At 47.3% G+C, this 26,689-nt stretch overlaps 2 protein-coding genes across 2 annotated transcripts in view; one reads left to right on the top strand and one right to left on the bottom strand.

Annotated features, from left to right (window-relative positions):
* LOC142583180 (uncharacterized) overlaps nucleotides 1-7,443 on the bottom strand; it is a 75,473-nt gene extending 68,030 nt beyond the window's left edge. The window contains exon 1 of the mRNA XM_075693534.1: nucleotides 7,330-7,443. The gene's annotated coding sequence lies outside the window, so the exon portion shown is untranslated. The remainder of the gene's footprint in view (nucleotides 1-7,329) is intronic.
* A 10,021-nt stretch (nucleotides 7,444-17,464) lies between these two features.
* LOC142583648 (uncharacterized) lies at nucleotides 17,465-26,287 on the top strand. The gene is made up of 3 exons (XM_075694139.1): nucleotides 17,465-17,703; nucleotides 20,555-20,873; nucleotides 25,841-26,287. The coding sequence occupies exons 1-3, from the start codon at nucleotides 17,465-17,467 to the stop codon at nucleotides 26,285-26,287; spliced, it is 1,005 nt and encodes a 334-aa protein (XP_075550254.1).
* The last annotated feature ends 402 nt before the right edge of the window (nucleotides 26,288-26,689 follow it).

Here is a 26,689-nt window from a genome sequence, read left to right on the forward strand (position 1 = left end):
GAATGCCCCCCCCCCCTCCGCAACCTCTACACTCGGCGCACACACAGCGCTGTTCGATCGGACGCGTCTTTCTTTTTCTCTCTCGCTCGCCCAACACAGAAGTGGTCTCCTCTTCCTCGTCTTTGCCCTTCTCTCCCACCTCGCCGGCGCAGCCCGCGCAGGAGAACCGAGTCGCAGAGTACGGCCAGCACAAAGCCCGTACCGCCATCTGGAGACGGAGTGACAAGCTGCTCGCGCGGTAGTCCGTCGCGTCCGGAAGTTTGGTTGGGTTTGTAAGCGATAACCGTCACTGCGATGGTGCGTGGCACAGGAACTTGACCGCACGTCTGCTCGATGCGACACGTTTTAAAGGTCGTCGTCTGCTCGGCTTCTCGGTCGTCGAAGAAGAGGAAGATGAAACCACTGATTTCCCCTTTCTGTCTCAGTCGTAGAAAACGCGTGCGAGCGAGAGAGCCTCGTCATAAAAAGAAAAAAAAAAGAACCGGGAGGTCGTCGAAAGCGCTGCTTGCTGCATGTCAGAAGTTACCACGCACGTAAATGGCCCGCGCCATTCGCTATTTACTACTGGCGCGCAAACGACCCCGAAGCAGTATTTGTACACGCTTCGCGCTCGAGCGCGTCTTCCCTCTTCACTCTGCTCTCTCTCTCTCTCTCTCTACCAGCCCTGTAAAATATGGCCTGTAAAGTGTTGCGTTTATAGAGTAATGGCTGCGAACTATAAAAACACGCTGCATTCAAAGCTCTCACGAGGTTGGATTTGAGAGTGCGGCGTTCAATAAACGGTTCTTGAATGCGGGCCAACAACGCTCGTCATTAACCGCAACCGCTAGACACGCCGGTGAGGAGGTGCGACACGCACTGCGCGCGCCTTTCATGCCACAGAGGTACGCGGCCTCTGAAACGCTTAGCCTGTTGATGAGCTATGGACAAATCGTTGCGTGTAAACCTCAGCAAGGCGATTAGCGTTTGATATTAGAGGGCGTGTTTATATTTCTACGGGGGGGGGGGGGATGTAAGCGGTAGTCCCTTTAAATTACTTGTGTCGTTAATATGTAGCGTAAGACCAGCAACGTTTATGACTAACACTCATGAGAACGATTGTGAACAATTGCAATTCACTCCAACAATGACTACATAAAAGCCCGAGTGGTCATCGTATACGCCCGTACGTTCTTTCGTGTGGAAGCCGTGGTTTCTTCAACACAAGCCAGCTATGGATAATGTGTTCGTCCGTGTACATGCTCTTCTTCTGAGGCTATTAAACAATATACCCGCCCTTTGTAGAACAATAACAAGAGAATCGTTACGGGTTAAGGGGGTGCCTTCAGAAAAACAAAGGGGCTTGCACCCCCCTCCCCCTTAGGGACTTTGTAGGGCAATCAATGCTTGAGAACACTTCCGTATTTCCTCTGAAGCCAAGAGAAAGCCAGCCGTTCAACCTCCAAGAATTAACGTCCTGTATGAAGGATCTACATACTGCCTGCTCATTCGTGCTCCAACTTCTGCGGTAACGTTGCACTGCGAACTTTGAGTGCAGTCGTTTTTTTTTTTTTTGTATTCGTATTATCAATCACGTGACCTCCATTCGCGTATACTTCTTTAGGCTTCTTTACTCTCCTCTTTCTTTTCTTTTGTCTTTCACATATTCCCACCTAGCAAGCATGCCTGCATTGCGGCGAATGCAGGCGACTCACGCACTTGAATCTGGAAAAAAAAAAAAAGCGAGCTGCGTTGTGCAATGCGCTCAACCAGCACGTCTATAACCGCTGTTCACGTGGTATTTCCCTATGCGCGCACATTTCAAAAGGACAGAAGAACGAGCAGACTTCAAGCAAGAAAAGAAGCCCTCGAGCAGAACGCCGTGCCTTTCTTAACCTGTCACACAGAACAGCGCCAGGCATTGAAATGCTCCTCGCGCGCGCACACACGGCCACAAGGACATGGCGAAGCGAACGGCGAACCAAGGCCTCGACTTGGCAACGCTACTCATGGCGGAAATGGCGCGGTGATGACAGCTGAGGGGGAAAATACGCGCTGCTAAAGGAGCCATTAACGAGGCGCCGCCATCATAATCCAGAAGGCACGTAGGTGTTGCGTTATATACTATATATAAAGCAAGCCGGTCGCGTATGCAGTGCTGCCGCGCCAAGTGTGAACACCTAGGTGTGTTCGCGTTCCGCGGCGTCTCGCGCGCATGCTGCAGATTCTGGTGCGTTCGTTATGCACCGGGCGGCGGGTTTCTTCCCACGTCGCGACGTGAGTCCAATGAAAAGCGCGTTGCCTTGACGAGTGGGCTGGCTACACGGGATATATGCACTAAGCCAAAGGAAAGGTGCAGTTCGGGTGCGAGGAGCGCAGAACCTTCTATATGGTGTGAACGCGAGCGGTCACGCGTGAACTCGCTATAGTCTGGGTCAAACGTGGCTGACGTTAAGCGCGTGGCACATACACACCAATAAACCGGTGCGAAGGTTCACTGTTTATATCTTTATTTCGCCATGGTGGTCCGGAGAGTTGTGGAACGGAGATTTCGTAAAACCTCGTCGCGAAAAAAAAAAAATGCACTACCCCCCCGCAACATGCACTGCTTAAAGGTCTATACATGCTCGGTGGTGCCAGCAGCCATGAATAAGAGCTCGCGATGTGAACTGCCAGCTAAGTTCGACATGCTCGCATTTCTGTCCTCAAAATATAAACGCATCGAAGCGTCTCAGTTCACTGTTTTGACTCTCTCTCTCTCTCATTAAATTGCGTGACAGAAGAAGCTACGGCACATAGGGCTTTGAAGAAGCAGGGAACCTGTTCAACAATGTGTTCACTTCGGTTTGGCGGAGCAGAGCTAAAACAATGAAAACTGAGGTCAAAAAAGCCTCAATTTCCATCGATGGCGTACGCAATAGTCTTAGATTAGTGTTATATAACAGCGGCTTGTGTCATTAAAATACACTGCAAAACGGCAGGCCGAGAAGTAATAGAGAATGAGGGGAAAAAAAGATAGTACTCGCTACTCACCCAGAACAGCACCGCATCTAATCTACCTGTATTTCTTTTTTATTAGTTACCGCTATTACTTTAATGCAAGAGAATCCTCATTATAAATACATCATGCTATGCTGACAAAGATGCGAACTTCTTCATGTACAAGAACTACGCGGTTCGTTCTAACTATGCCACCAGGTTTTCAAATATAAATAAAAAGTAATGCTGCAATAAAGAGGACCAAGCAGCACAGGAACGCAGTTCTAGCTGAATGTAGGTCCAGCTGAGGATCGAATTAAAAATAACATCCTGCTTCGGGCAAGTGTCACTTTTTCTTGATGTGATTTGCAGTGAAAAAAAAAAAGAACATATATACAGTAATAATATATGCAAAGAGCCGAAAGAACTGGGGCCTTCTGTCAGACATTAACGTCCGACTTTTGTGCATCGAAACAAAAAAATCTTACGAACACAAATCACTCTTTCATAGCGCAACCTCCGCGCATTGTGTTCTGCAAGACAAAGAGCTAATACTACGTCCGTCTCGATGCAGCACTCCTTACAAAGCCGGAGCGATGCGCTTCTTCGTTGGGACGAGACTACCCGCGGCGCTCGAGGAGGCGGCGCTGTCGCCATCTGGTGGATGACGGAGAAACTACAGACGCGATGGGTGACGCCTCTCCGTCGCTCTCTTCGTTGTCAAAAGGTTTTTCCGGTGTTTTACTGCTCGCCTCTGCTAGCGCCGTTTCGCGTATACTTTTATCTTAATCCGCCGTCGCAACGAATGACATCAGGACAGAGTGCGAGCGCGCTTCTCCTGTTCGCGCGTGTCACATTGTATGACAGCCTCCGTCTGTAAGCTGTATCGCATTGCAGAGGAAATATACGGTATCGGTGTTTTGCGGTGGTCGCTGTTGCGGCTTGTTTGTATGTCAATGCGACCATTAAAAAAAAAATGGAATTATCAAGCTGTCATGGCAACGACGCCTTGGCAACGATGAAATAGATACCAGATATTGAAGAAGCGATGGCATTGCGTAGGCTCATGGCACCCGCTGCCCCTTTCAACCCGATGTACCATCATTGTTCTGAATGCAATCATTGACGTCTTCTTTGGGCCATCTAATGCGGTTAAGGGTGGCGCTTAAATGAGCACGGGTAAACAAAATGGTATCAGTAAGTCACGCCTTTGCAGCATGAAGACTGGTACTCTTACCATGATAGGACGTTCGGTAATTAAGCCAGAAAAGACGCAAAAGAAAAATAAAAAAAGACGAAGAAACAAAAAGACCAGGTGACTATATTCTGTCGGGTCTCCTCGTACCAGTAAGTCGTTCACCGGTAAATAATGGCTATAATGCACTCAAAAGAAAGCGATGACTCAACCTAGCAAGAAAATTCTGTGTGCTCCAGAATGAACCGAAATACAAGAAAATAGCCCGAAATAAGTAACGTCACACTGACGTACCAGTGCCGAGTCCTCGGCGTGAAATAATAATAAAATATTGAAAAACGAAAAACAAGTTTCGCCCTAATTTCCTTCTTACTGATAATCAACCGTTTTCGGCCAAATAAATTAAGATAGGGCTGAAGAAAAAAATAGACTTCATTAGCCTAAAACGCTTTAATAATGGTATTTAGAGCCCTCTTTCAGGGGATTCCATAGAACGGGGCGTATGCAAATATTCGGGACCTTGTACTTTGCCTCATGTTGTACTCATGTGTACAGCTTCTTGGTGCTGATATCTACCTCGATATTGTCTTCCCACCTTCTCATGTGCGCGGCCGGGAAATCTGATTTGCTCTCGCCGCCACAGTATTAAGACGTGATTGTTTTCATGTCGACGCAGTCGCGCATTGAAAAAAAAAATGGAAGCATATACAAATGGTTTTACAACAAGTTTACATGGCCTGCAGAACAGAGAAAGGAGTTACTGATGGACCGTTAAAGCGGCTGTGCGACTGCCGGCCTGTTTATCGTCTACGTATCGGCGCATCACGCGAGACCGCCTTAATCTACGTTTCCTCGCGGAGCTCTTCCTTTTCTTTTTGTTTCTTTCTTGCTTTAGTTCAGCGCCTTATTTAGTTTTGCCCTCAATGCGGCCACAGACAAATTTCCTGAGGACAATACTTAGGGCAAGCTTTATGACTACTCCAATAAAAAGGTCGTGCCACACTTTACTATAACGTTGAGAGAGACATGCACCATGAACGAATGCGTTTAGCACAAAACACCGATTGCTAAAAAAATTGCAATAACAAACACAAGCATAGCGAAGGAAAAGTTTAATTTAATTTTTTAATTTTTAATTTTTTTCTAGGCGGAAGTTACGTTGAAATTTTAAATTAAGCTTAACGTAGCGAAGGCGAAACAATTTTATTATCAGGTGTATTCAAAACAGCGCACCTATGCAGTTTCGAACGATAGGCTTTCTCGCTCACCGAACACAGGCATGTGAGCCAACACGTAAAAAAATTCAGTGCATAATTGTGCACGTGATATGATCACAATCTGTACATAGGCAGTGATATTACTGTGAAAACACGCAGTAAAATACATATTAGGTTACTACATCACATAACTGTTTTGCGGAGCGCCATTCACCATCGCTTATTCGTTCGCTTTCATAGTTATAGGACGAACATAATTGGCTATATACTCTTCTTGATTAACTGAATAAAAAACATTACAGTGCCTATCCAGAAAGTGGTACAGCGGTGGCAACTTACAGCGTCACAATGCAACCCTATAACAACGCCCTATGCCTCAAAATACGCGTATACACCATGAAATGTCATTATCGTGGATATCAGTGTAAAAACAGAGACAGAGGCAGCAATAAGAAGTCATGGGTCGACCTGCGGTCCATTGGGCTGGCGCCTATTCGCACGACCCAGTCTTGCGTATTAAATATTTTGTTAGTACGGACCCTCCATTGCACGCTGGACGTTCGGCCTCTCGCTAGCAATTATGTATCATGTATCCCAGTGTCATTGATACGTATACGTCAGCGGGTGAACGCTTCTTATACCGGCATCACATGGGGCACTTTCGATCGCGCTCGAGTCCGTGAGCGGGGTAGAATTCCTTCGGTCGCGATTGGCTCCTTTGCACAAGCTCGTGGAAGGAAACCAATTGAACTCACCGATTTCAAATCGTCTTCAGTTTGAACACTTTCTAAAAGCGTGCGTATGACAAGGGTATTATTGACAAACACATCCGTGTGCGCAAAAGAGATCCGTACGAACCAGCGGCGCGCCAGCAGTCTTCAACGACTTCGCGACACACTAAGGTGATGGACACATACAGTTCACTTCGGAATAGTTTTCAAATGTGACAAACTTTCACTTCCGTTTATTGCGGCAAAATATGGATGCACTCGCAGAACGAACAGAAGTGGCACAAACTCTTCACCGCGGTGTTTCTCGTAGCGCAGACCATAGTTTTGGCACGTTAAAAAACAACCAATCGATCGATCGATCAATTCATGCTTTCGCTAAGCCTAGCATATATCAGAGCACAATGTGACAGAGCGCAGACACGTCGTGTCGCTGAGCTACACGCGCGTGCCCCCTGCAGACGCCTCACACAAGAACAACACTATCGCGCTGCGTCTATGTGTTCGTCCACGTTAGACTTTTTCTCCTACTTCACCTCACCGACATTAGCCAGTCAGTATGTGTAAATGTCCTTCCGCCGAAAGCTCACCGTTGCGCACGGCACTAATGCTCCAGCGATCCTACACAAAATTATCCAACCGCGTCTGCTTCGCCACGCAGCACGCGAGCGGAAGGAGCAGCCTAACGCGCGCAAACCTCCATCGCTCCGCGAGCTCAGAGTTCTACACACTGCTTTCTTCAAACTAAGCCCAGGGAGTATAGATAGCGTTACGCTGCGTCATTCGCACACATCGCGCGGACGTAGTACTTGCAGTTGTTGTGCGATACAAACGATCTCATTAACGTGGAAATGCTAGAATGGAATACCTCCCATGCGAGCTCATTACGGAAAGCGAGAGCTCCGCACACTACGAAAGACGTTGTGGCATAACTCGAGCATATCATTCGCCTACGAACGGATCTTATACAACGTGTTGCTTTTTTTTTTTGCCCTGAGGCAATTGTTTTGTCGAGAACCGCGGCTTTCGCCAACAAAAGCCTGCGTGGCTCGCAGTCGATGCATGCCTCCTCGTCGTTTGCTTTCAGGGTTGCCTAAAACGTATACAAGATATAACAAGGTAAACGCCTGAAAAAGAAAAGAGCATGCCATTCGAAAGTAAGAAAACGCGCTCCGTAATTAAAACCTATCGAGCAAAAACAAACTCGTCAGTTGCTCTCTCCTCGGCTCACCTGAGTTATTGACAACAGCAGTCGAACCTTGCTGGAAGCGCAGGATCACTTCCCGGACGCGGCGTTGACAGTTCCCACCGTTGACTCCTTGCAGGTTCCAGTATACCAGCCACCTTGTCCAGCAGTGTACCAGCCACCTTGTCGACACTGCAAATGGTTCTGCAGGTCATAGGGTCGTCGAGGCGAGGCCTGCATCGGGTCGTTGCGCTGGGCGGTGCTTCCGTGGAAGAGGAAGCGTCTTCGGCGCACCTGAGAAGAGACAAAGGAGCACGACAGGTATTGGCTGGGAGGACTTCGCGACACCCAAGAGAACAAGGGTGGGTGGGGATATGTCGGCAACCACGGTGCTTGTGTGTGCGTTGTCCATCCCTCTTGGGTGCAGCATGGGCCAGCAACATATGGTTAACTGACGCAGACAAGACCTAGCAGTAAACAAATAGGAAAAAGAAAGGTGAGCGAAAGAAAGACATCTTCCGACGAACCGTGGCACCCCAAGCCAGCTTGTTAGTCGAGAAAGAAAAAAAAAAAAAAAAGAAGAGCGCCATACGGCAAGCGAGGAAATTGCGTTGCTTGCCTGCATTCACGCATATACATGTTCACCGCGGCAACTAGACTCCTCCCCGACCCTTTCAAGCTTTCAGCGAAAAAAAATAAAAAATAAAATGCACGTATAGTCTAACAAGCAGCGTGCGTTTATTGTATATACATAGCGAACGCCGCGGCTGCGTCCTTGCACAAAAAACTGAAACTCGGCCCGGTCCCAATCATGCGCCGGAGTCGGGAAGCTGTAAAAGAAAGCAGCCCTAAAGTTCAACGGCACCAGAAATCTCCTCTAATGGCCACCGCGCCGTCAGAACCAGGCTTCGCTCGAGCGGCGGAGCGGGCGGGTCTTCGTGCTCGCCGCAGGGTGGACCTGCGCAAAGTCTCGCCGGGACACGGCGCCGCTCCGTTTATTTTTTAAATTTTTTGTGTGTGTGTCTGCGCATTTCGCGGGGCGCCCGAGCAGAAACAAAGAACGCGAGGAAAAAGGGGAGCATGCGTCTAGCCGCCGTGAAGGACGGCCCATTCCGCCAAGGGCGTTCTTTCCCGCCGCCGCCGCTGATGCTGCGCTTCAGCTTGGGGTCCTGAGTCAGGCACAGGCCCGCCTGAGGCCACCGAGTGAGACGAAGGCGCGTGTACAGCGGCGTGCACGGCCAGGTTCGAAGCCGAATCGTGCGGTCCCTTTCATCTCCTTCGACGTCCTGTGCTGTAGCCATGTATACTGCAGAATTGAACAGAAAGAAGGAAGCAACATCGGAAGAGGTGCCCACGCTATGACGCGGCGGCTGGAATTCCGGGGCGGTTCTGTATAGGTGTATATATAACGACGACCGGGGGACGATGCATGTTTTCGGGACGAGGACCAGACCACCCATGGTGAGGCGAGAAGTAACAAGCAGAAAACAGCGAGGGGATCAAAGCGAAATCAGCTATAGACGTTATCGCAAACAGCTACGTTCTGGCGCATATGCTGTGCATAGCGTCACCCCCGAGAGTCGGCGCGCCTACATATAGCGTCTCAAGATGGCTGTGCCTTTGTAATGGCTGAAGTCTTTGCCATGGCAGCCACATAGAACAGATACGGAATAATAGCGCGCTTCGTCGCACAGTCTGAAATAGAAGCGCTGAGCTGGGCTATATATGCAGCCTGGCTATACAAGTCAGAAAGGCGCTCGAGGTACGGCCGCCATTAGACTAAATATTGAGTTGAAATTGTGTCCCCTCTTGAAGTTGGGGAGACATTTTGCGCGCTTCAAGGTGTCACCTAACTTCGCTCACTAACTACGGTGTCAGCTGGCAGCGCTCCAACGCGCAGTGCGCTCGGCAGTTGTAAGACACGACATGCAAGCAAGCATCCCACACATCCAATAAGCTCGACGTACTCGATTTGATTCGAGTCAGCGTGTCTTCGTCCTCGTATGTGTATGCTTACTGGCTCTCCAACACAACCGCCTTTCCGGGGTCAGCGCGCACACGAACAAGAATCGTTCAAACGTTCTTCAAGATCCGACGCATCTCCGGCTCGAACCGGGCCGACGAGAGGACTCGTGTTCGTTTCCAAGGCCCGAAACAGCGCGTCTCCACTTCGACCGTTTGCCCTCGAGGCTCTCGCACTACCGAACATATTTTTACGACGCCATTAAACCCATCGATAAAGTTACGCGCCGCCACGCTGTGGTGAACGAGCGTCTCCAGGAAAGCGCAGATGAAAAGCGGGCGGCGGCGGTGGATGACAGAAGCAAGCGGCCGCCGCTAATGCGACAGCAGCGCCCCGAGGCTATGCAGCCAGCGAATCTTCTAAAGCGCTGCCGGCGGCCAGCCCGCCGGAGAAGAAGCGGAAAGGACGCGGAAAGCGGGAATAATAAGCCAGATTATTCAGAGTCGGAGAGCTCCGTGCCACTGGACTGGTTTGCCGCGCCGGACTCGTATTGGTCGGCGCGGACGTTGCTTCCTGTCGGACGCGAGGAGTCGCGGCGAGCGGTCCGGGAATGCCCCAATGATCGAACCAACGGTAGCCGGCAAAAGAGCGCCTCGCCGAGGCCATTGGACGACGGAAGAGTGGAGAGGGCACGGATGCGAGCGGAACGCGGAAAGAGTGGTTACTCGAAGTGGCGCGTACGGCGCGGTACGCATGCCCCTGCCGAGCGCGATTCGGCGTCGTCGAGTGGAGGTTGCCGGCTGATTTGATATGCAGCGAATTCTAAATCTATCGCGGCTCTGATTAATCGCGAAGGGAGGTTCCGCTTGTGGTGGAGGAGCGTGGCACGCTGACCTGCGCGGAGGGAAATGCAAGTCTAAGCACGTTGCTACTGGCACTGGCGTAGGAAATGCGTTGCGTCGCATTCAATGAAGTATATAACACACAAAGCAATGCATCGTTATACGACATTCTCAGTAAAAAGTATGAAATATTCCCCAAGCGGAGACGGACTCAATATGTCTTCGTGCATAAAATATGTTCAGGTGAACGCCATCGCCAGAATGGAGTGCCAGCGGTAGACTTGGTTGTGAATGGAATTTTTATTTTAGTTGGCGAGACGTCGAGATTAAATTCGTGCACGCCGAGAAAACAGCTGCGTATAGGCAGGTAAACAAACATAAAATCGCAATTTCTGAACGTACAGGCTGGTCAGGTGTACGTAACATCTCCCACGTACGTAGCTATGCTGGCAGAGGCTGGTCACGTAATATCTCCCACGTACGTAGCTATGCTGGCAGATGTTGTATAGGCAGGAATCGAAAACAAAGCCAGAGAATTTTAACCATGCATGGCCGGTATAATGTAGCCATACCTTGTGCTCGATTCTATGCCACTCTTATCATCAACCGTTCCCAGCCGGCCGATCCCGCTGATAACGCCGGCGGAGCGCCAGTCTGACCACTGGTGATGAGCGAAAAGGAATGACATTGGCATATAATCGCTACATTGTTCCCGTCTATTAAATTTGAATAATATACATTTTCGCGCTTAATCAGTGGTCAAAGCGGTGCTCCGCGTACATTATCAGCGGCGTCGGCTGGTCGGGAACGGCAGAAGATAAGAAAGTAATGGAATCGAGGGAAAGGATTCACTACGGACCCCATGATCACCCATATGCAGCGTCACTTCTGGTTGGGCTCTTTTCAGCACTGCCTTTCGCAATTCATCGCAAGTTTATTATTATTATTATTACATCGTATGTTAATTACGACATATAAGATATACAGACGAGGGTCGCGAAGTACGAAACTGCAACGGGACCCTTGTTGAAGATGACAGTTAAACAATACAAGGATTAGCAGCAGTGCGAACAATAGAATAAATACATCAAGTAAGAAATAACAGTAAGCATAACGGAATAGAAAACATAAAAACGCATGAGAGCAAAGAATGAAAAAAAGCTGAAAAATAAATACTGTATATAAGAACACAAATCTGGTACAACTCAACAAGCAAGAACATCAACAATTTAACAAATAATCTTTTAATGAGTTCTTGAATGAGATTAGAGGAACTTTGGATTTTGGAGACGTGGGTAAATGGTTCCATAATGTGATCGCGCAGAAGGGTGAGGATGATTTACCGTAATTAGTTGAGACCTTAGGTAGCGAAAAATTATTGTTAGTAGCAAATCTGGTACAGTTGGTGTTTACTGAAAAGCTCAGAATCAATAAAATTGATAGAAAGTTAATTTGTTATTTGTTTATGCAACAACAAAATTAGATTAAACCGAAACAAGTTATTAATATAAGGACGCCGTTGGAACGATGAAGAGCATAGGCGCTGCCGTCGCGAGGGCAGTGAAAAATAATCCGAATAGCTCGATTTTGTAAAGTACTGAAGGAATGGAAGATGATGCTGATGAGTATTTTCCCACGGTACGATGCCATAATTGATATGAGTATAAATGAACGCGAAGTAAAGACAAAGGAGGGTCTGACGATAAAAATATGAACGCGCTTTATGCAATACACGAATTCCTAATGCTGCCACCTTTCTAATATGAACAATATGGTTAATAGTGTCGAGGTGAACTCCAAGGATAGATACACTATCACTGACACAAATCAAATGCGAGTCAATTGTGATGCCTGGTAATGAGGGTAACTTACGTTAAGGTGACTTAAAAACCAGAAATTCAGATTTATTTAAAAAAATTAGATTTATATTTAGATTTATAATAAATAAATTATTTAAGTGGCACCACTTGGACACGCTATTTAATTTGGTAGTGACAGTGTTAATACATGTGTCAGCAAAGGAAATAGTCGTATCGTCGGCAAATGAAACGCAGTTAGCTATGTTTATCCTGTCAGGAAGATCATTGATGGAAAGTAAAAAAAAAGTAATGGACCAAGTAATGAGCCTTGAGGCACCCCTTGGTTAATTATATTAGTAGCGGAGAAAGCGCTTGGGCTGGACCTAAAATACCGTATGCTTCAAGTTGACAAGACGAGGGGATTAATGATGTCAAATGCTATTGTGAAGTAAAAAAAAAAAAACAGAGCCAACTACGCATCCTGGATCAATAGAGCGTTTGACATAGTCAGCTAGGGAAAGCAGGGCAAGGTTAGTAGAACTTCCAGCTCGAAAACGTAATTGGCATGGCTTCAGTAAATTAAATTTTTGCAGGTATTTTTTAAGGCGAATTATAATTTTTCGATAACTTTACTAAGGAAGTGAGAATACATTTGGGAGAGTAGTTGAGAACTGACAGTCTATCGCCCTTTTTATATTTGAAGAACTTTAGCTACTTTTAGAGGATTAGGAAAAATGCCCTCCTTGAACGCGAGCTTCATAATTACAGAAAGTGTTTCACAAATGCCATCGACTACACATTTTAAGTGCCGCGATGAAATTTTATCGATACCGGGTCCGGTCTCTAAGATTTTTTTATTGCTGTCGACACATCAACAGGGGTCACAGGAAAAAAACAAAAACAAAGGAGTGCTTAGAACGATTTAGGTTACAATGTGAAGTGCTATGTCTTTGTCTGAATATTTCAAAGAAGTAGTCACTAAAAACGTCAGCAACACTGGCAGGGCTACCATGTGTAGTACCATTATATATTACTTTCTGCACAGATGAACCCTGTGGTGATCGATTTAAGAAATCGTTTAAGAGCTACCATTGTCTCTTAGAACTGTTTGAGGCATTAGATAGTTTATTTTCTTAGCATTTTTTTTAGCAGACATGAAAGAGTGTTGAAATATTTCTTATAGCGCGAAGCTAAAGCACCGTTAAATGGTTGCCTTTTAACTTTTCTGTTGAGGTTATCTTTCTTCCTCATACTTTTTAGCAGTCCGTGCGATAACCACGGATTCTGGGGATATTTACATCTCCTTTTATATTTTATTGTTGTTGTGCACTGGTCCACGGCTCTGAGAAAAACCAAAGAAAACTTGTTGAAGGCCTGATCTACATCACATAACGATGTAACGCTAGACCAATCAGTTGTAGTTATGGAATTAAATAATGATTCCTGGTCAAATATGGAAGTAACATAAGTAAGTGTTTTAAAGGGGTTCACCACGTTGAATGCAATAAATATGGGATAATGATCAGTAATGCTCACGCCAATTATACCAACATAGGGAGAAGGCAAGAAATTACGAAGCGCATGACCCAGCCATGAAACACCACCAGGAAGAGGACATCTAGTGGGAGATGAGATGCGAGACTCAAAATCATAGCCAGTGAGACAATCAGAATATTCTGTGTACAGAGCGTTTTCAATATCCAGCAAGTTGATGTTGATGTCTCCAACTAATAATTAATCTTAATTTAATTATGTGGTTTTACGTGCCAAAACCAATTTCTGATTATGAGGCACGCCGTAGTGGAGGACTCCGGAAATTTCGACCACCTGGGGTTCTTTAACGTGCACATAAATCTAAGTACACGGGTGTTTTCGCATTTCGCCCCCAACGAAATGCGGCCGCCGTGGCCGGGATTCGATCCCGCGACCTCGTGCTCAGCAGCCCAACACCATAGCCACTGAGCAACCACGGCGGTTTGTCTCCAACTATGAGAACACCTTTGCTTTCAGATGATAACTTATGCAAAATGGTGCCCAGGCCTGAAATGAAATCCCTCTCGCTCAAGGAGGGATAGCGGTAAATGCACGTACCCCAGAATAACGTTGTTATTATAATTAAAAAAAAGAATGATCTAACTCAATCCATACGGATCCACAATGTACGACGTCTAAAGAAAGATCTTGTCGGCGGGTGTAGGGTAGATCTGGGGCGATGAAGATTGCTGAGCCACCATAACTATACCTGACGAACGGTGGCAGTACTCAGCTTCGTACGATGATAGGTGGAAAAGATTCCCGTCGTACGAGCAGAGCCAAGTTTCAGAGACGCAAACGATTGAGAAGGAATGAGCAAGAGAACTTATAAGGTTATTGGTGCTATCAGAATTTTTTGCGTAGGCTTCGTGCGTTAAAATGAGCCGGGAATAATTAACTTCAGCTAACATGTGTTTCGCCTCTTCAGGAGTTAGTAGGGACATAATAAAAGAATGGACGCGAAGAAAGTATTGGAACAAAGATGAACAAAGAACCCAGTGGCTAAGTGAAGATGCTTAGGTCACTTTCTCTGACAATGCGATATACCCTGCTATCACTTGATTTTCGGGCCTTGATATTACAATTGTCTGTCCACAGAAATTGCCATTTGTGCGCTTTTTTCATTGTAAGGGCCTTGGCAAACAATCTTTTGTTCTCGGGAGACAGCTGATCATTCCCATAAATTGCGATATCACAGCTACCGGAGAAGCCAACATTAGAAGTGCTCGGACGGGCCTCAGGCCCTTTACAGATGTTTACGGAAGTCATTTTCCTTGTCCCGGCAACAAAACCTCGCGACAATGTTCTTTTCATCTGATTTAGTCGAGACGTGATCGATTGTATCAAAGTCGCCGGGCGCGACAGAACATTGAATAGCTTCACCCATCCGCTTCACAATGGCCGCACATGTAATCCTCTCTGAGTGACTGGTACGCCCTTAATTTCAACATTATTTAGCCGCGAATATTGCTAGAGTTCCGCAACTCTCCTGGTTAGCGCCTCATTTTGCGCAACCAGTTCCTTGTCAGCTAGTGTGAATTCATCCTGTTTCACCTTGACAGTCAAAACTGTCGCACAAAAATCGCACACTCTCACCTAGGGACGTATGTTCCCTGAGGCCTCCTTGAGCTAGCTTCTTAATTTTAACTGTTAAATCATTAGTGAGAGTGTCAAGACTAGAGCGGAGCGATGACTCAAGCAAATATTTTTTTTTTATTTTCGCCAGCTCTGCACTGTACGGCATGGCCAGCAAAGGTAGCGAATACACACACTAAAGAAGACCCACCTACTACGAGGCAGCTGTCGTGGCAAAAAGGACACAATCGCGTGTAGAAAGCAGACACCACCCTGCAGAGCAATTAGGAAGGAATCAGCACAGGCTAGAATTGCCACGATGGCTGCCTAAAAAAAAAAAAGAGAGAGAAAAACCGTGAGAAGTCTCCGTGAGAAGTGCGGGTCCGTGCTTTGACATGTCGATGTCTGAAACATCAAACTAACATATTCGCACGAACGATTGTAACAAACCTCACAGCATGAACGCAAGTACTTGTAAAATAATTTAGACAATTAAAAGTAATGAAGAGGATAAGTAGGTCTACAACTAACACCCTTACACCATTTTGGTTGCAAGACCCGCAAGGATGCGAGTGATAGACCAATTTACATCCTTTTTCGCCTTCGAGCGTGTAAATAATTTTGCAGTGTACAGGCTTACATGCATGTATATAGGCTCTCCACGAAACTCCACAACAAGCCTGTGCGGTCCAATGAAGAACTTACTCGCGAATGAGCTACTGATGCTGTATCGCATCAGAACTAACTCCGCTTACAACCAGACTTGGTTGTTTAAGACTGGACGATCCGCTTCCCCGTATTGTGCTTTATGTGATGAAATCCGTGATGCGGAACACTTTAACTGGTAACGCCTGCAGTTTGACGCAGAAAGACAGGCGTTGCTTCGTAACATGTATACATAGGATAGGCCTTACACGCGCGAGCTATGAAGATGCATGGTCTACGCTGAAGAGCCCGCAGTAATCAGGAAAATAGTTATACGGCTGTTTGCATGCGCCACTAACTCCAAAGATCTGCCTATATACATCTAAATACATAGATTAGGGCATTGCACGTGCCGTGGTTCTAGGCCCGGGCTCAGCACTTGTAGATGTTTACCCGCCCGAGCCCGGGTCGGTGGCTCAAAGCGAGGCCCGGGCCCGGCCGTCCTGACCGCAAATAATGTCCGACCGAGGCCCGGACGTACCGTCGAGGGCAAGGTTTTGGAGCGTTGTTTTGTTGGCCCATGCTTATGTACCTTAACCTTCAACAATTTATTTTGCAAAAGAGCCTCAGGGTGGTAAAAGATGACGAGAGGGTACGATGAGCGTTTATTCAGCTGCGGCCATAGTGCACTTATTTTTCTGCAAGTACAGTGGTGGGAATTGTCGAGAGGGTTTTGTAGCAGATTTCGTAGCAGGCGAAATTATTTGCAGCACCACGATTTGATTATGAGGCATGCCGTAGTGGGGAATTCCGGATTAATTCCCAATGCACGGGACACAGGCGTTTTTTTTTTTTTTTTGTGCATTTCGTCCACATCGAAATGCTGTCGACGTGGCCGGGATTTGATCCCGCATCGTCGTGCTTAGCAGCGCAACACCATAGCCGCTAAGCCCCTGCGGCGGGTATTTATCTGCTTTGTTGCAGATACAGTCAAAATTGGACATAAGGAACTGTAATTTCCGGGAAACGCAATCCATGATCGGTGTCCACTGAATTCGTTCATAAAAATGTAATGTTTTATTTCTGCCCGAACGCAGCGTCAGGCGCACCTATATGCATGACGCACGTGGAGATATACCTCTTAGTGATCATACAATTTCGTAGCTGTGCATGCACTCGGTTAGCAATTTCATGTTCGAAGCGAGGGAACTGTGCAGAGCGCTAATTTACCGTGTAGCATACGTCAGTGTATATACATGTATAGCACTATATGTGTAGCCCTTTGAAAGGGAAAATTCTCATCCATCCGATATAGCACGAAGTTGTAGAAACCCGTATACTGCATGGTTTGTCGGAGAGAAAGCTTCGGAGATGAGGAAAAATTCGTCCTGGTCCGGGTTAATTGAGTTTCCCTTGTCTCTTCGTACCACATTCGGGTGAATGACAGTTTTTCCCTTCGTGAACCTTTCTCCACCTTGCAGGATTCCGTAGAACTGATTTGCAATATGTGCAGCCCTTGTAAGTATAGACCTGGTCCGTGGGCCGGGCGGGTTTTCGGTTATATAGAACCGAGCCCGTGCAGCGCTCTATTCGCGTACAGGCGCATAGATTCCGCAAGCAAAAGAAGAAGAAGAAGAACAAGAAGAAGCTCGTGGAATGCTCAATCGCTCTGAGGTGTGTATAGACAGTGTATCCAAATATGTATTCACAAGGACCGCAAAGTTTGTGCTCCGACCTATACCGACCATCGCTCTCACGCCAGGCTGTCACTCGCAGGTAGTGCGCACATGCCTCGAGGCGCACGGTCGTCGCCGTCAGCCGAGATGGCCGACGCCGTGGTGACGCCCCGCGCGATCCTGGCCTTCCTGACGGGTCCGCGCGGCGCCTTCAGCCTGGTGCCCACGGCGACCGCCTGGCTCCTCAAGGACATCGGCTTCGTGTTCGTCGCCGGCTCGCTGCTGCTGCTGGACCAGGAGCTGACGCTGGACCTGTGCGACCTCGTCTTCCGCTGCCTGTCCTGCTTCGTCTCCGCCGCCCTGCTCGCCAGCCTGCTGGACGGAAAGCAAGTGCTCGCGAGCGCTTTGCTGCCGCCGCGGGGTTATTATATACGTGCGCACTCTTCCGCGAATGCTAAATCATTATACGATAGCAGATGGACGGATGCGTCTCATTTAAGTCTACGGCGTAATTAGCGGCTGTTTTTGTTGCATAAGCTAGGCATGTATGTGAGTGTAGGAGAATGAGAAGCCGATTTCTTTGTTGCATAAGCAACGTATTTTCTTTCCTTCTCCTTTCCTTTTGTGACTTGATCATTCTTGAAAACAACACGGAGTTTAAGAAGAAAATCGTGCACTGCGATATTGTGTTGTCTTTCATGCTGCTGTCATTGTTAATAAAGGGGGCAAAGGATCCATCAAGCAGTCTTTGAACGGCTTTTCTATCCGCCTCCTGTTACACTGTGCTGCGATGAAGCAAATAAATAAATAAATAAATAAATAAATAAATAAATTGATTAATTAATTCTCACGTTCTATCGCATAAGCAACGACAGGGAGACGGAGGCTGACGTAGACGGGACACACGTGACGCTTACATGGGCGAAAGGGCGCATATATATACACCGTAAACACATGTCGTAACGCTTACAAACATGCACGTTTGGACATTTCTATACGGGAATTCTGCTAATCTTTTCGTTAGGTCTGATGGTAGCGTCGGTGTCATGAAAATTCGCAGAAGCGATTCAGAGCCAGGCGTCATTTTATGCATGAGTAACATAGCATCTGGCGTCGCAGACGCGATGTTTCAGCGAACCCTTTCAAAAAAATGTTTTAAAGGCTGCCTCTGGCAGATAGCACAATTATACTACGCGAGCGTGTCTACTCGAAGAGGCGGATATTACCTGCACGAAAAATTGAAACGCATAATCGACTATAATCAACAAAAATTCACCAATTAGGTTTTTAACGAATTACATTGTGGCCCCTATCAAATCGACTAAGCAACAAAAATTCCCTAATGAAGTTTTTAACGAATTACATTGTGGCCCATATTGCAATTTACAAATTGAAACCGGGGAGTTCGCAAGGCAGATCCATTTGGAACGAATTTCCAGTTTCGAGAAATTAATTCTTGAACTTTGTGGAGAAATGAATTTGCGTTCCCTTACTTTTGTGCTTCAATGCATAAAGCGACGTTTTGTTAAAGAAGTAACTGGGACGCCGATGCATTTCTCCGCAATGATCTCGAATTAATATCTCGAAAACTGATATCATCCTGAGAATTTGTTCCAAGTGGATTCGCCTTGCAAACTCCGCGGCTACAATTTGTGAATTGCAATATGAACCATAAGGTACTTTGCTCGCTTGCGTGATTGATTGATTGATTGATTGATTGATTGATTGATTGATTGATTGATTGATTGATTGATTGATTGATTGATTGATTGATTGATTGATTGATTGATTCTCTTAAACAATATTACACCTTTTGGGTCGTATCTTGCCACACAACAACGTCATCTGTCTTGTCCGCATTTCCTTTCTTTAACGCCCCGAGTCCGGTACTTCCAAGTCACGAACGGAATGCACATTATCAGCATGACAGATCATTTTCGACAGGAAAGTGGCGAGCGCAGCGTTTTCAAGAATGGAAACGCGAGCAAGACAGATGACGATTATTGTTGTGCGGCAACATACGACTCAAAGGGTGTAATTTTGTTTAAGAGTGCACTAGCAAGGGCGCGGCACCAAAACCCGGTCACGGCTCTTGCATTTCGTTTGGGGGCGAAAGGCAAAAGCTCCCGTGTACCGTGAAATTGGAGCACGTTAAAGAACTCCAGGTGATAACAATTAAACCGGAGTCCTCGACTTCGGCATGCCTCATAACCTTATATCGTGGTTTTGGCACGTAAAACCCCAGAATTTATATTTTACACTCGTCAACAGAAAAGTGCATTTTGACAGGCAGGACTTTCTACAAGGTGTGGAGTGAACTCCACAGTGCTGTGATCACTCAGCTACCATGGGAAGAATGGCTGTATATACCACATTAATTTCTTTCTAATCTTCGTGCTTTACGCTTCAGACGTTCTCGTGGCGTCAGTTATTACGCCTTGGCTTTGCAAATTTCAACTAAATCACATTTTCCTGAGGGCTTGAAGGCAAAATGTTTCTCCGCACATGCATCACCCGCGAGAGTTCATTGCGCTTATAACGCGATGTCTTGCCGAAATGGATCAATCTGCACAGTGAACGATCATGAACCCTGGGGTCTTGCACGCCAAAAGCACAATTTTATTACGAGTCACGCCATATAGTGGGAGACACCAAGGGGGGGAGGGGGGAGGTATTCTGTAAGAGTCCACCTAGTGGGCTGTCCATTTCGGCCTCTGCTGAATTGGATGCAGCTGTACGAGCGAGGAGGAGACGAGCGGCCCCAGCCAATCAGCGGCAGCTATAGGTGGACTCCTACAGAATACCTCCCTTGAATAATTTTGACCCACAGGTCATTAACGCGTCTTCCCCCCCACCCCCTCCAATTTTCACGAGACACGGGCGTTTTTTTTTGTTTTTTGTTTTCGTTTCGCCGCTCATCTAAATGCAGCCGCCGCGGGCGGGATTCGATCCCGCGACCTCGTGCTTATAGCAGCGCAACACCCCAGAATTGATAAGCCACCGCGGCGGGTTCTGCAGAGTCACGAAGCCGTCTGAAGCCAGAAGGACGAATATTAGGCCAAGCCCTCATGTATAACCGTGCGCATATAATTCCCATCATGGCGCCGAACCATATACGCAATACTTGCAGCTCCGGTAGGCAGAGCCAGAGTTCCGTAGCATCGTCCGTATGGGAAGCTGCATGGTGTGCATACGCGCAGGCCGTTCTGCGAGGGTGGTTCCTTCCGTTTTGCGCAGACCTCGCGTGTTCGAGGCCTGCTACTGGGCGCACATGGGTTGCGTTCCGATCGACCTGGCGCTGGCGGTGGCCTTCGTCCTCTTCAAGGAGGACATGGTCGAGTACGAGGCTCGCCAGGCTCTGGTCGCTTCCGGGGGCACCACTCTCGCCGCGCGAGGACTCGAGCTCAACGCCACGCTCGTCGACGGCACCGACGCCCCGGACGCCTCCGGTGCGGGACGAGTCGCCGTGCGGGCCGCCGGTCGGGCCGGCGTGAGTCCGCTGCTGTCCGCGGTGTGGCAGCTGGTGCGCTTGCGGAGGAGCGGCGGCGCAGAACAGGTGACCGTGCGGGGCAGAATGACCGAGGCAGTTAGTTATTGATCGGGCTGATTGGGCTGTCGTGTTCGGATCCCAAATAGAACTAAAAAGGCATAAGAGCGCCAATTTATTTATTTATTTATTTTTATGGCTCTTACGAACATATACAATTATTTATTACAGAGGTCATGAATATGAACAACGCATATTAGAATACCGGGTGTTTCAGCGAATATTTAAAAATTTTATTTTTTCATTTGACCGTGGCAGATAACACAATTCTAGTCCGCGAGCTGGTCTACTCGAAGATGCGCGCATTATTTGCACAAAAAAATGAAATGCATAATCGACTAATTAACAAAAAATCACTAATTAAGTTTTTTTTCACTACTTACCTCATGGCACACATTGCAATTACAAATTCTAGCCGGAGAGTTCGCAAGCCGGATCCACTTGGAGCGAATTTTCAGGATGACAGTTTCGAGACACTAATTCCGGAATTTTACAGATTAATGCATTAGGGTCCCAGTTAGTTTTGTGCTTCAGTGCATAAAACATTTTGTTAAGAAAGTAAGTGGAAGTGCAGTGCATTTTTTTTCCGCCAGTTTGACGGCGCAGGTCTCGTAAGTGGCGTCATCGACGCAATTATTTTCAAGTGGATATACATTGCAGTCTCACCCGCTAGAATTTGTAAATTGCAATATGAGCCATAGGTAATCAGTTAAAAAGCAATTGGCGAATTTTTGTTGATTAGTCGATTAAGCATTTCAATCTTTGGTGCGAGAAATGTTCGCCTCTTCGAGTAGACCAGCTCACCCATGGACTATAATTGTGCTATCTGAGGCAATTCTCTAAAATATTTGGAAGTGCTCGCTGAAACACCCTTTACGTAAAGCGGGATTCTCCTGACAGGTAGTCTTGTTGCAGAGAAGCCACCTGTGACGAATGTTTTATAGCGACGTATGCACTTGCACGCATGTGTGTATGCGCACGCACAGATTGCACCTGAGCAGAGGGATTCGATTCGATCCACTGCCGTCCAAGCTGATCGCCATCATTATTAATGTCCAGTCCGCTATCCTATGTCACAGCCAGAAATCATGGCACGCTAGCCGCAGCCACGGCTGCTAGGCTCGTAGTACTTGCGTTGCGATATCGATGCTATTGCGGCGAGCGGTACCGATCCGCCGTATTTCAATGCATCATATTGCCACGGGTGCCTATAGTTTACATTTTCCCGGTTATCGCTTTTACAAAATTGTCCCTGCTAACGTGTTATCACATTCGCGGAAGACGGTCTTGGTGTATCGGAAAGTTCGCGAACGCTGTGTCACGGAGTTGGATGAACAGGGGCGCCGACTCACCTGACAACCTGACAAGGCGTTCCAACTTGTGTCCTCGCGAGAATGTTGCTTTGTAGCGCAAATCATAGATGGTGCGGAAACTTGTTACCATAGCAACTATAGAGCTGCGCCGCCTGCAGCGGTCCAAGGGCGGTGTAGCGTGTAGCGCGACAGTGGGCTGTCTGTTTGTTGACTAATTTGTTTGTTGCAGAAATACGCACGCATTTCCGTTATCCGCGTGGCACTGTGCGGTAGTTATACCGCATGTCCCCTGCTGAAGCTTGCGGGATATTTATTTACTATACTGTAAGCGCCAGTGCTATGGTAGCGGCTGTTAAACAATCCGATTTTGTCCGTTGGTATGCGTTTGCTAAAGTTACATTTGTTAACGAAAAACATAAATGAGAAACTGTAAACTGCTTCACGTCTGTGTGCATTCAGAATATCACTGAGAGAAAATCTGATGTGTAGCTAATTGCTTACTTGAGCGTGTTTTCGTATTTGTTGCGTGTTCATGAACTGCAGTTTACGGCATGTTTCGACCCGTGTCGTGGCGTGCTTTAGCCGGCATGTGATACATCATGTGAGTCCTGCCACTGCAGGCTAACACCTCTCCCCCCCCCCCTCCCTCCTCCGCTCTGATTAAAGCTTTCCATGTGTGTTTACCACACACTTCACAACTTGGTTCGGTGAATAACCTCAAGAGTGCACTAAAATTAGTGCACTGCTTAAAACAGCTTCAATTTTGTTCAAGTGATGGTCGTAAAATGTGTAGTGCCAGACTTGCACCCATGGTGGCTCAAAGTATTTCATACTGGTTTCTACTCACATGGTCTTATAGTGCCCCGCAAACACCAGCACGAGTCAATATGCCGCTGTTGCTCCGTTGTCGCGTTTATCTCCGCTAGTAGGACTATGATAGGTAAATTCGGCAGCACAAGAATTTTGCACACCTAGAAATGGGCTGATCACATATTTACTTGTTGCAGTTATAGAGTTTCCCACAATTACCAGAGGGTAATTACCTCTGGAGCTGCGATCCTTCGGCAACCATGGGAATGATGGCATACAGTGCAATGATGGGCAGTGCATGGATTTGTTAGATCTTCGAGCTTGGGGCTTCAGACGTTCATGTGGCTTCCTTTAGAGCGCTTTATCTGGGCCTAAATTTGGCCTAAATTACAAAGCAATTTATACTAGTTTTTTTTTCTAATTCGGAATGTAATAAGACTCTGGTAGCACGCATAATCGCTGCTAATTGCAGTGATTCCGCTTGTCCATGCGCCCTTGGCGTAATGGCTTCATTAGGGGGGTTAGTTGCTAGAGGCACTATGTTCGAATCCTGCCGTCGGACAATTTAAAAATGTTTATTTAATTATTTATAACACATTACCTTCTTTGAAATGATCCCTTTGCAAAGTCACGAAGCCATTCAGAGCCAGAAGGACCAAGTTTAGGCAAACCCGTGTACTATATACTACCCATCATTCCCGTGCCGGTTGAGCTGCCCTGCTTTGTAGCTCCTGTACGCATGTAGCGCCACAGTTCCCTCGAGCAAATGTACGAAACTGTGGTTGCAATCAAAAAACGAGCCGCAGTGATATATGCCGCTCCAAGCGGCGACAACAGCGAAATTCTCGCCATCCGGTCACTTAATATTTTGATAGCCGAAACGGCACTCGACACGTTCGTTTCTCGACTTGCCCACCGCACGGCGCAAATATTTGCCGCCAACAGATATAGGGAGGGAAGGAAGGAAGGAAGGAAGGAAGGAAGGAAGGAAGGAAGGAAGCAAGGAAGGAAGGAAGGAAGGAAGGAAGGAAGGAAGGAAGGAAGGGAGTGAGTGAGTGCATTCGAAAGCCGCGAAGAAGCGAGGAGACGAGCGGAGGCAGAGAGCAGGGAGGAATACTGGGCGCCTGTTATCGCTGGGACGTTAGTTGGCCGCGCCAAATGCATTGCACGGTATAGGCAAGTCGGCGCTCCTGTATATTTTACCCCGTAGATGTAGTCAGTTTGATGGCGAGACATTCGTCAATTTTTTTTGGAATATAGGAAAATACAACTGACTGCTCTGGAATGTACAGCGAGTTAAAAAAGCTCACGGGACATTGTATTTGCGATAACTCTTTATTTATTTATTTATTTATTTTTATTTATTTATTTATTTGCGTCATAATCACAGCGTCTCATGAAATTACAGGTGAAGGGGGGGGGGGGGCGGGAGTCATGAAGAACAAAACGATTCAGCACATACAGTGCTGTAGCAATCATTAATAGCAGCGAAAAGTTTCTGTGCGTGGTAGCCTCTCCGGCCCACAAAGTGATCCATTAAATTGGAAGCGTCGTGTTCTAGGAGAGCAGAAATTCATATATTTCGTGAAGTCCGAGGGCCGCTGTAAGCTTGAGTAACCGACTACATATCCGACTACATGTAACCGACTTCATAAGTGACACATGTATGTAGTGCACACGCACCTGAACAGTGGCATCTATTCGACAACAGTTCGTGCCGGATGCCTTCATAGCCATTTAAGCGTTGTTTCGATTTCTGGCCACAAGTTATTCCAGTGAGATTGGATCGTCCATCCAATTACTCTTTGCGTTAGAGTATATGCACCTGCTCCGCATACCTCGTGGTAATGTCCTCCTGAAAGAAACTAAGCGATACGATGCCTCCGGTTTAGTCATTATCGACTCCTGCTTTACGGGTGAGAAAACCCACTGTTCAAATCTCAATGGTCAGACGCGCAAAACGACATCTCCACGTACTTAGGACTATCGCCACAATTTCCTTTAATTTGTTCGGACAAGGACCGCCGCTAAGCTTATTTAAACAAACAGATAAAGACGTGACATCGTGTGGCTGGTGATTTTTTTTATTTTGATTTCTGGTTTGCGGTGTCATCTCGCTGCATATGATGACACATATTTCGGATGCCTTTCAATGTCGCGGTGAATACCAGCCAAGATTGTTTCGATAGCATATACATATATATATACGACGTGTTGCAGAAAAGATCACGTCTTCCTCTCCACAATCCATCTCTCTCTTTATCTCCAGCGAATATTGCCTTCACAACGAATGAAGTTTTATTCTTCTCAACAAGGGATTGTTCCACGTGCAAGTGCGAATGTTTACTCCAGCCCATATTGGACGAAACAGTGCATAACTGCGCATAACGTCGCGCTACCGCCGATGTTACAGAGCACACGAGAATAATGCACCAGGAGAGCAACGACTGGCTGTCGCCACACCTCTGGTAGCTGATCTATAAACAGAGTTGAAAAAACTTCAACGAAGACTTAAGAATTGCGAGTGGCAGAACAGGAAAGAGAAGGAAGGGAACGTGTCTCACACCTTGTGTATGCCAACGGGGAAGCGCCACCCTCCCTCCCCAGAGGAAAGCAACGCCCGGACTATAGAGAGTCGACATCGAAAAAACTTGTCTTCTCGAATGCAGATTGCTCGCACGCATCTTTGAATGTTCCCTCGAACCGATACCAGACGAAACAGTGTCAAGACTTGAAATGTTGCGATATTTTTTTTTTTCACCTATAGCTTCCCATGTAATGTTGAAAGAAAATTTTAAACGATTCAATCGACGTCCAGTTAGCCTCACGAGGACACACACGCCATCGTCGCAGGTGATACAGCAGGCCGGCATCAAGGCCGTCGACCTGCAGAACCCGCTGACCGTGTTCCTGGTGGTCGACCACGCCGTGTGCGTGTTCGCGCGCAGCCACCTGGTGTGGCGCATCAACCAATGCCTCCACGCGTTGGTTCGCAACCAGGTGATGCTCGGCGCCACCGCCGGCGGGGCGGCCGCCGCCGCCGCTGATCTCGGAGCTGTCGCCGACGACGGCGCCCCCTACGCGGAGCTCGCTGACCCGGTCGCGTCCGCGTCGGGCGATGCGCCCGAAGAGGTCTCGAACGCAAGCGACGGAGAGAAGCAGCGACGTCCGCCGCTGCGAGGAGCTGATGATGATGATGATGATGATGCCATAGCCCGGCAGCAGCGCGATCTGCTGGACGTGATGCGCACCACGTCCAGCAGTTCCAGCATCCTGATTGCGCCTCGACGCAAGCGCTGAGAAACCGCGAAGAACGTGCGCGCGCGCCTGCACATTTTGTAAACACCTCGGTGTGTGTAGACGCGACGAATAGAGAGTGCGTGTGTCTTGTTGCCGAGTGAGCTGGCGATGACGATGGTGCCCGGCTAACGTGGCCCCCAAGCTACAATTTTCGAAAATAAAGGAGGGGGTATAGGGGTGGCTACGATATACGAGAACGGGACAATTCTTTCCTGCTGTCATTGTTTAGGTTAGCGAAAAATAATTACCCAAGATATTAAGTGCTTGCGCAGTTGCGTAATCTCGAATGTCAAATTGTGTATCATCAATTGCACATCATTTTTTGCGCAATGTGACTATATGCGCTCTAAGTCGCGGGTTCATTTTCCGGCCGCGGCGGCCGCATTCCGATGGGGGCGCTAT

The sequence above is a fragment of the Dermacentor variabilis genome, chromosome 5 (genome assembly GCF_050947875.1).
Source record: "Dermacentor variabilis isolate Ectoservices chromosome 5, ASM5094787v1, whole genome shotgun sequence".
NCBI lineage: Eukaryota > Metazoa > Arthropoda > Arachnida > Ixodida > Ixodidae > Dermacentor > Dermacentor variabilis.

What these genes read in the sequence shown, in the direction of transcription:
- LOC142583648 (XM_075694139.1), top strand. Translation starts at nt 17,465, where the DNA reads ATGGCCGACGCCGTGGTGACGCCCCGCGCGATCCTGGCCTTCCTGACG. An exon ending in GCCAGCCTGCTGGACGGAAA is followed by an intron (nt 17,704 to 20,554) that starts GCAAGTGCTCGC and finishes CGTTTTGCGCAG; the next exon opens with ACCTCGCGTGTTCGAGGCCT. An exon ending in GGAGCGGCGGCGCAGAACAG is followed by an intron (nt 20,874 to 25,840) that starts GTGACCGTGCGG and finishes CCATCGTCGCAG; the next exon opens with GTGATACAGCAGGCCGGCAT.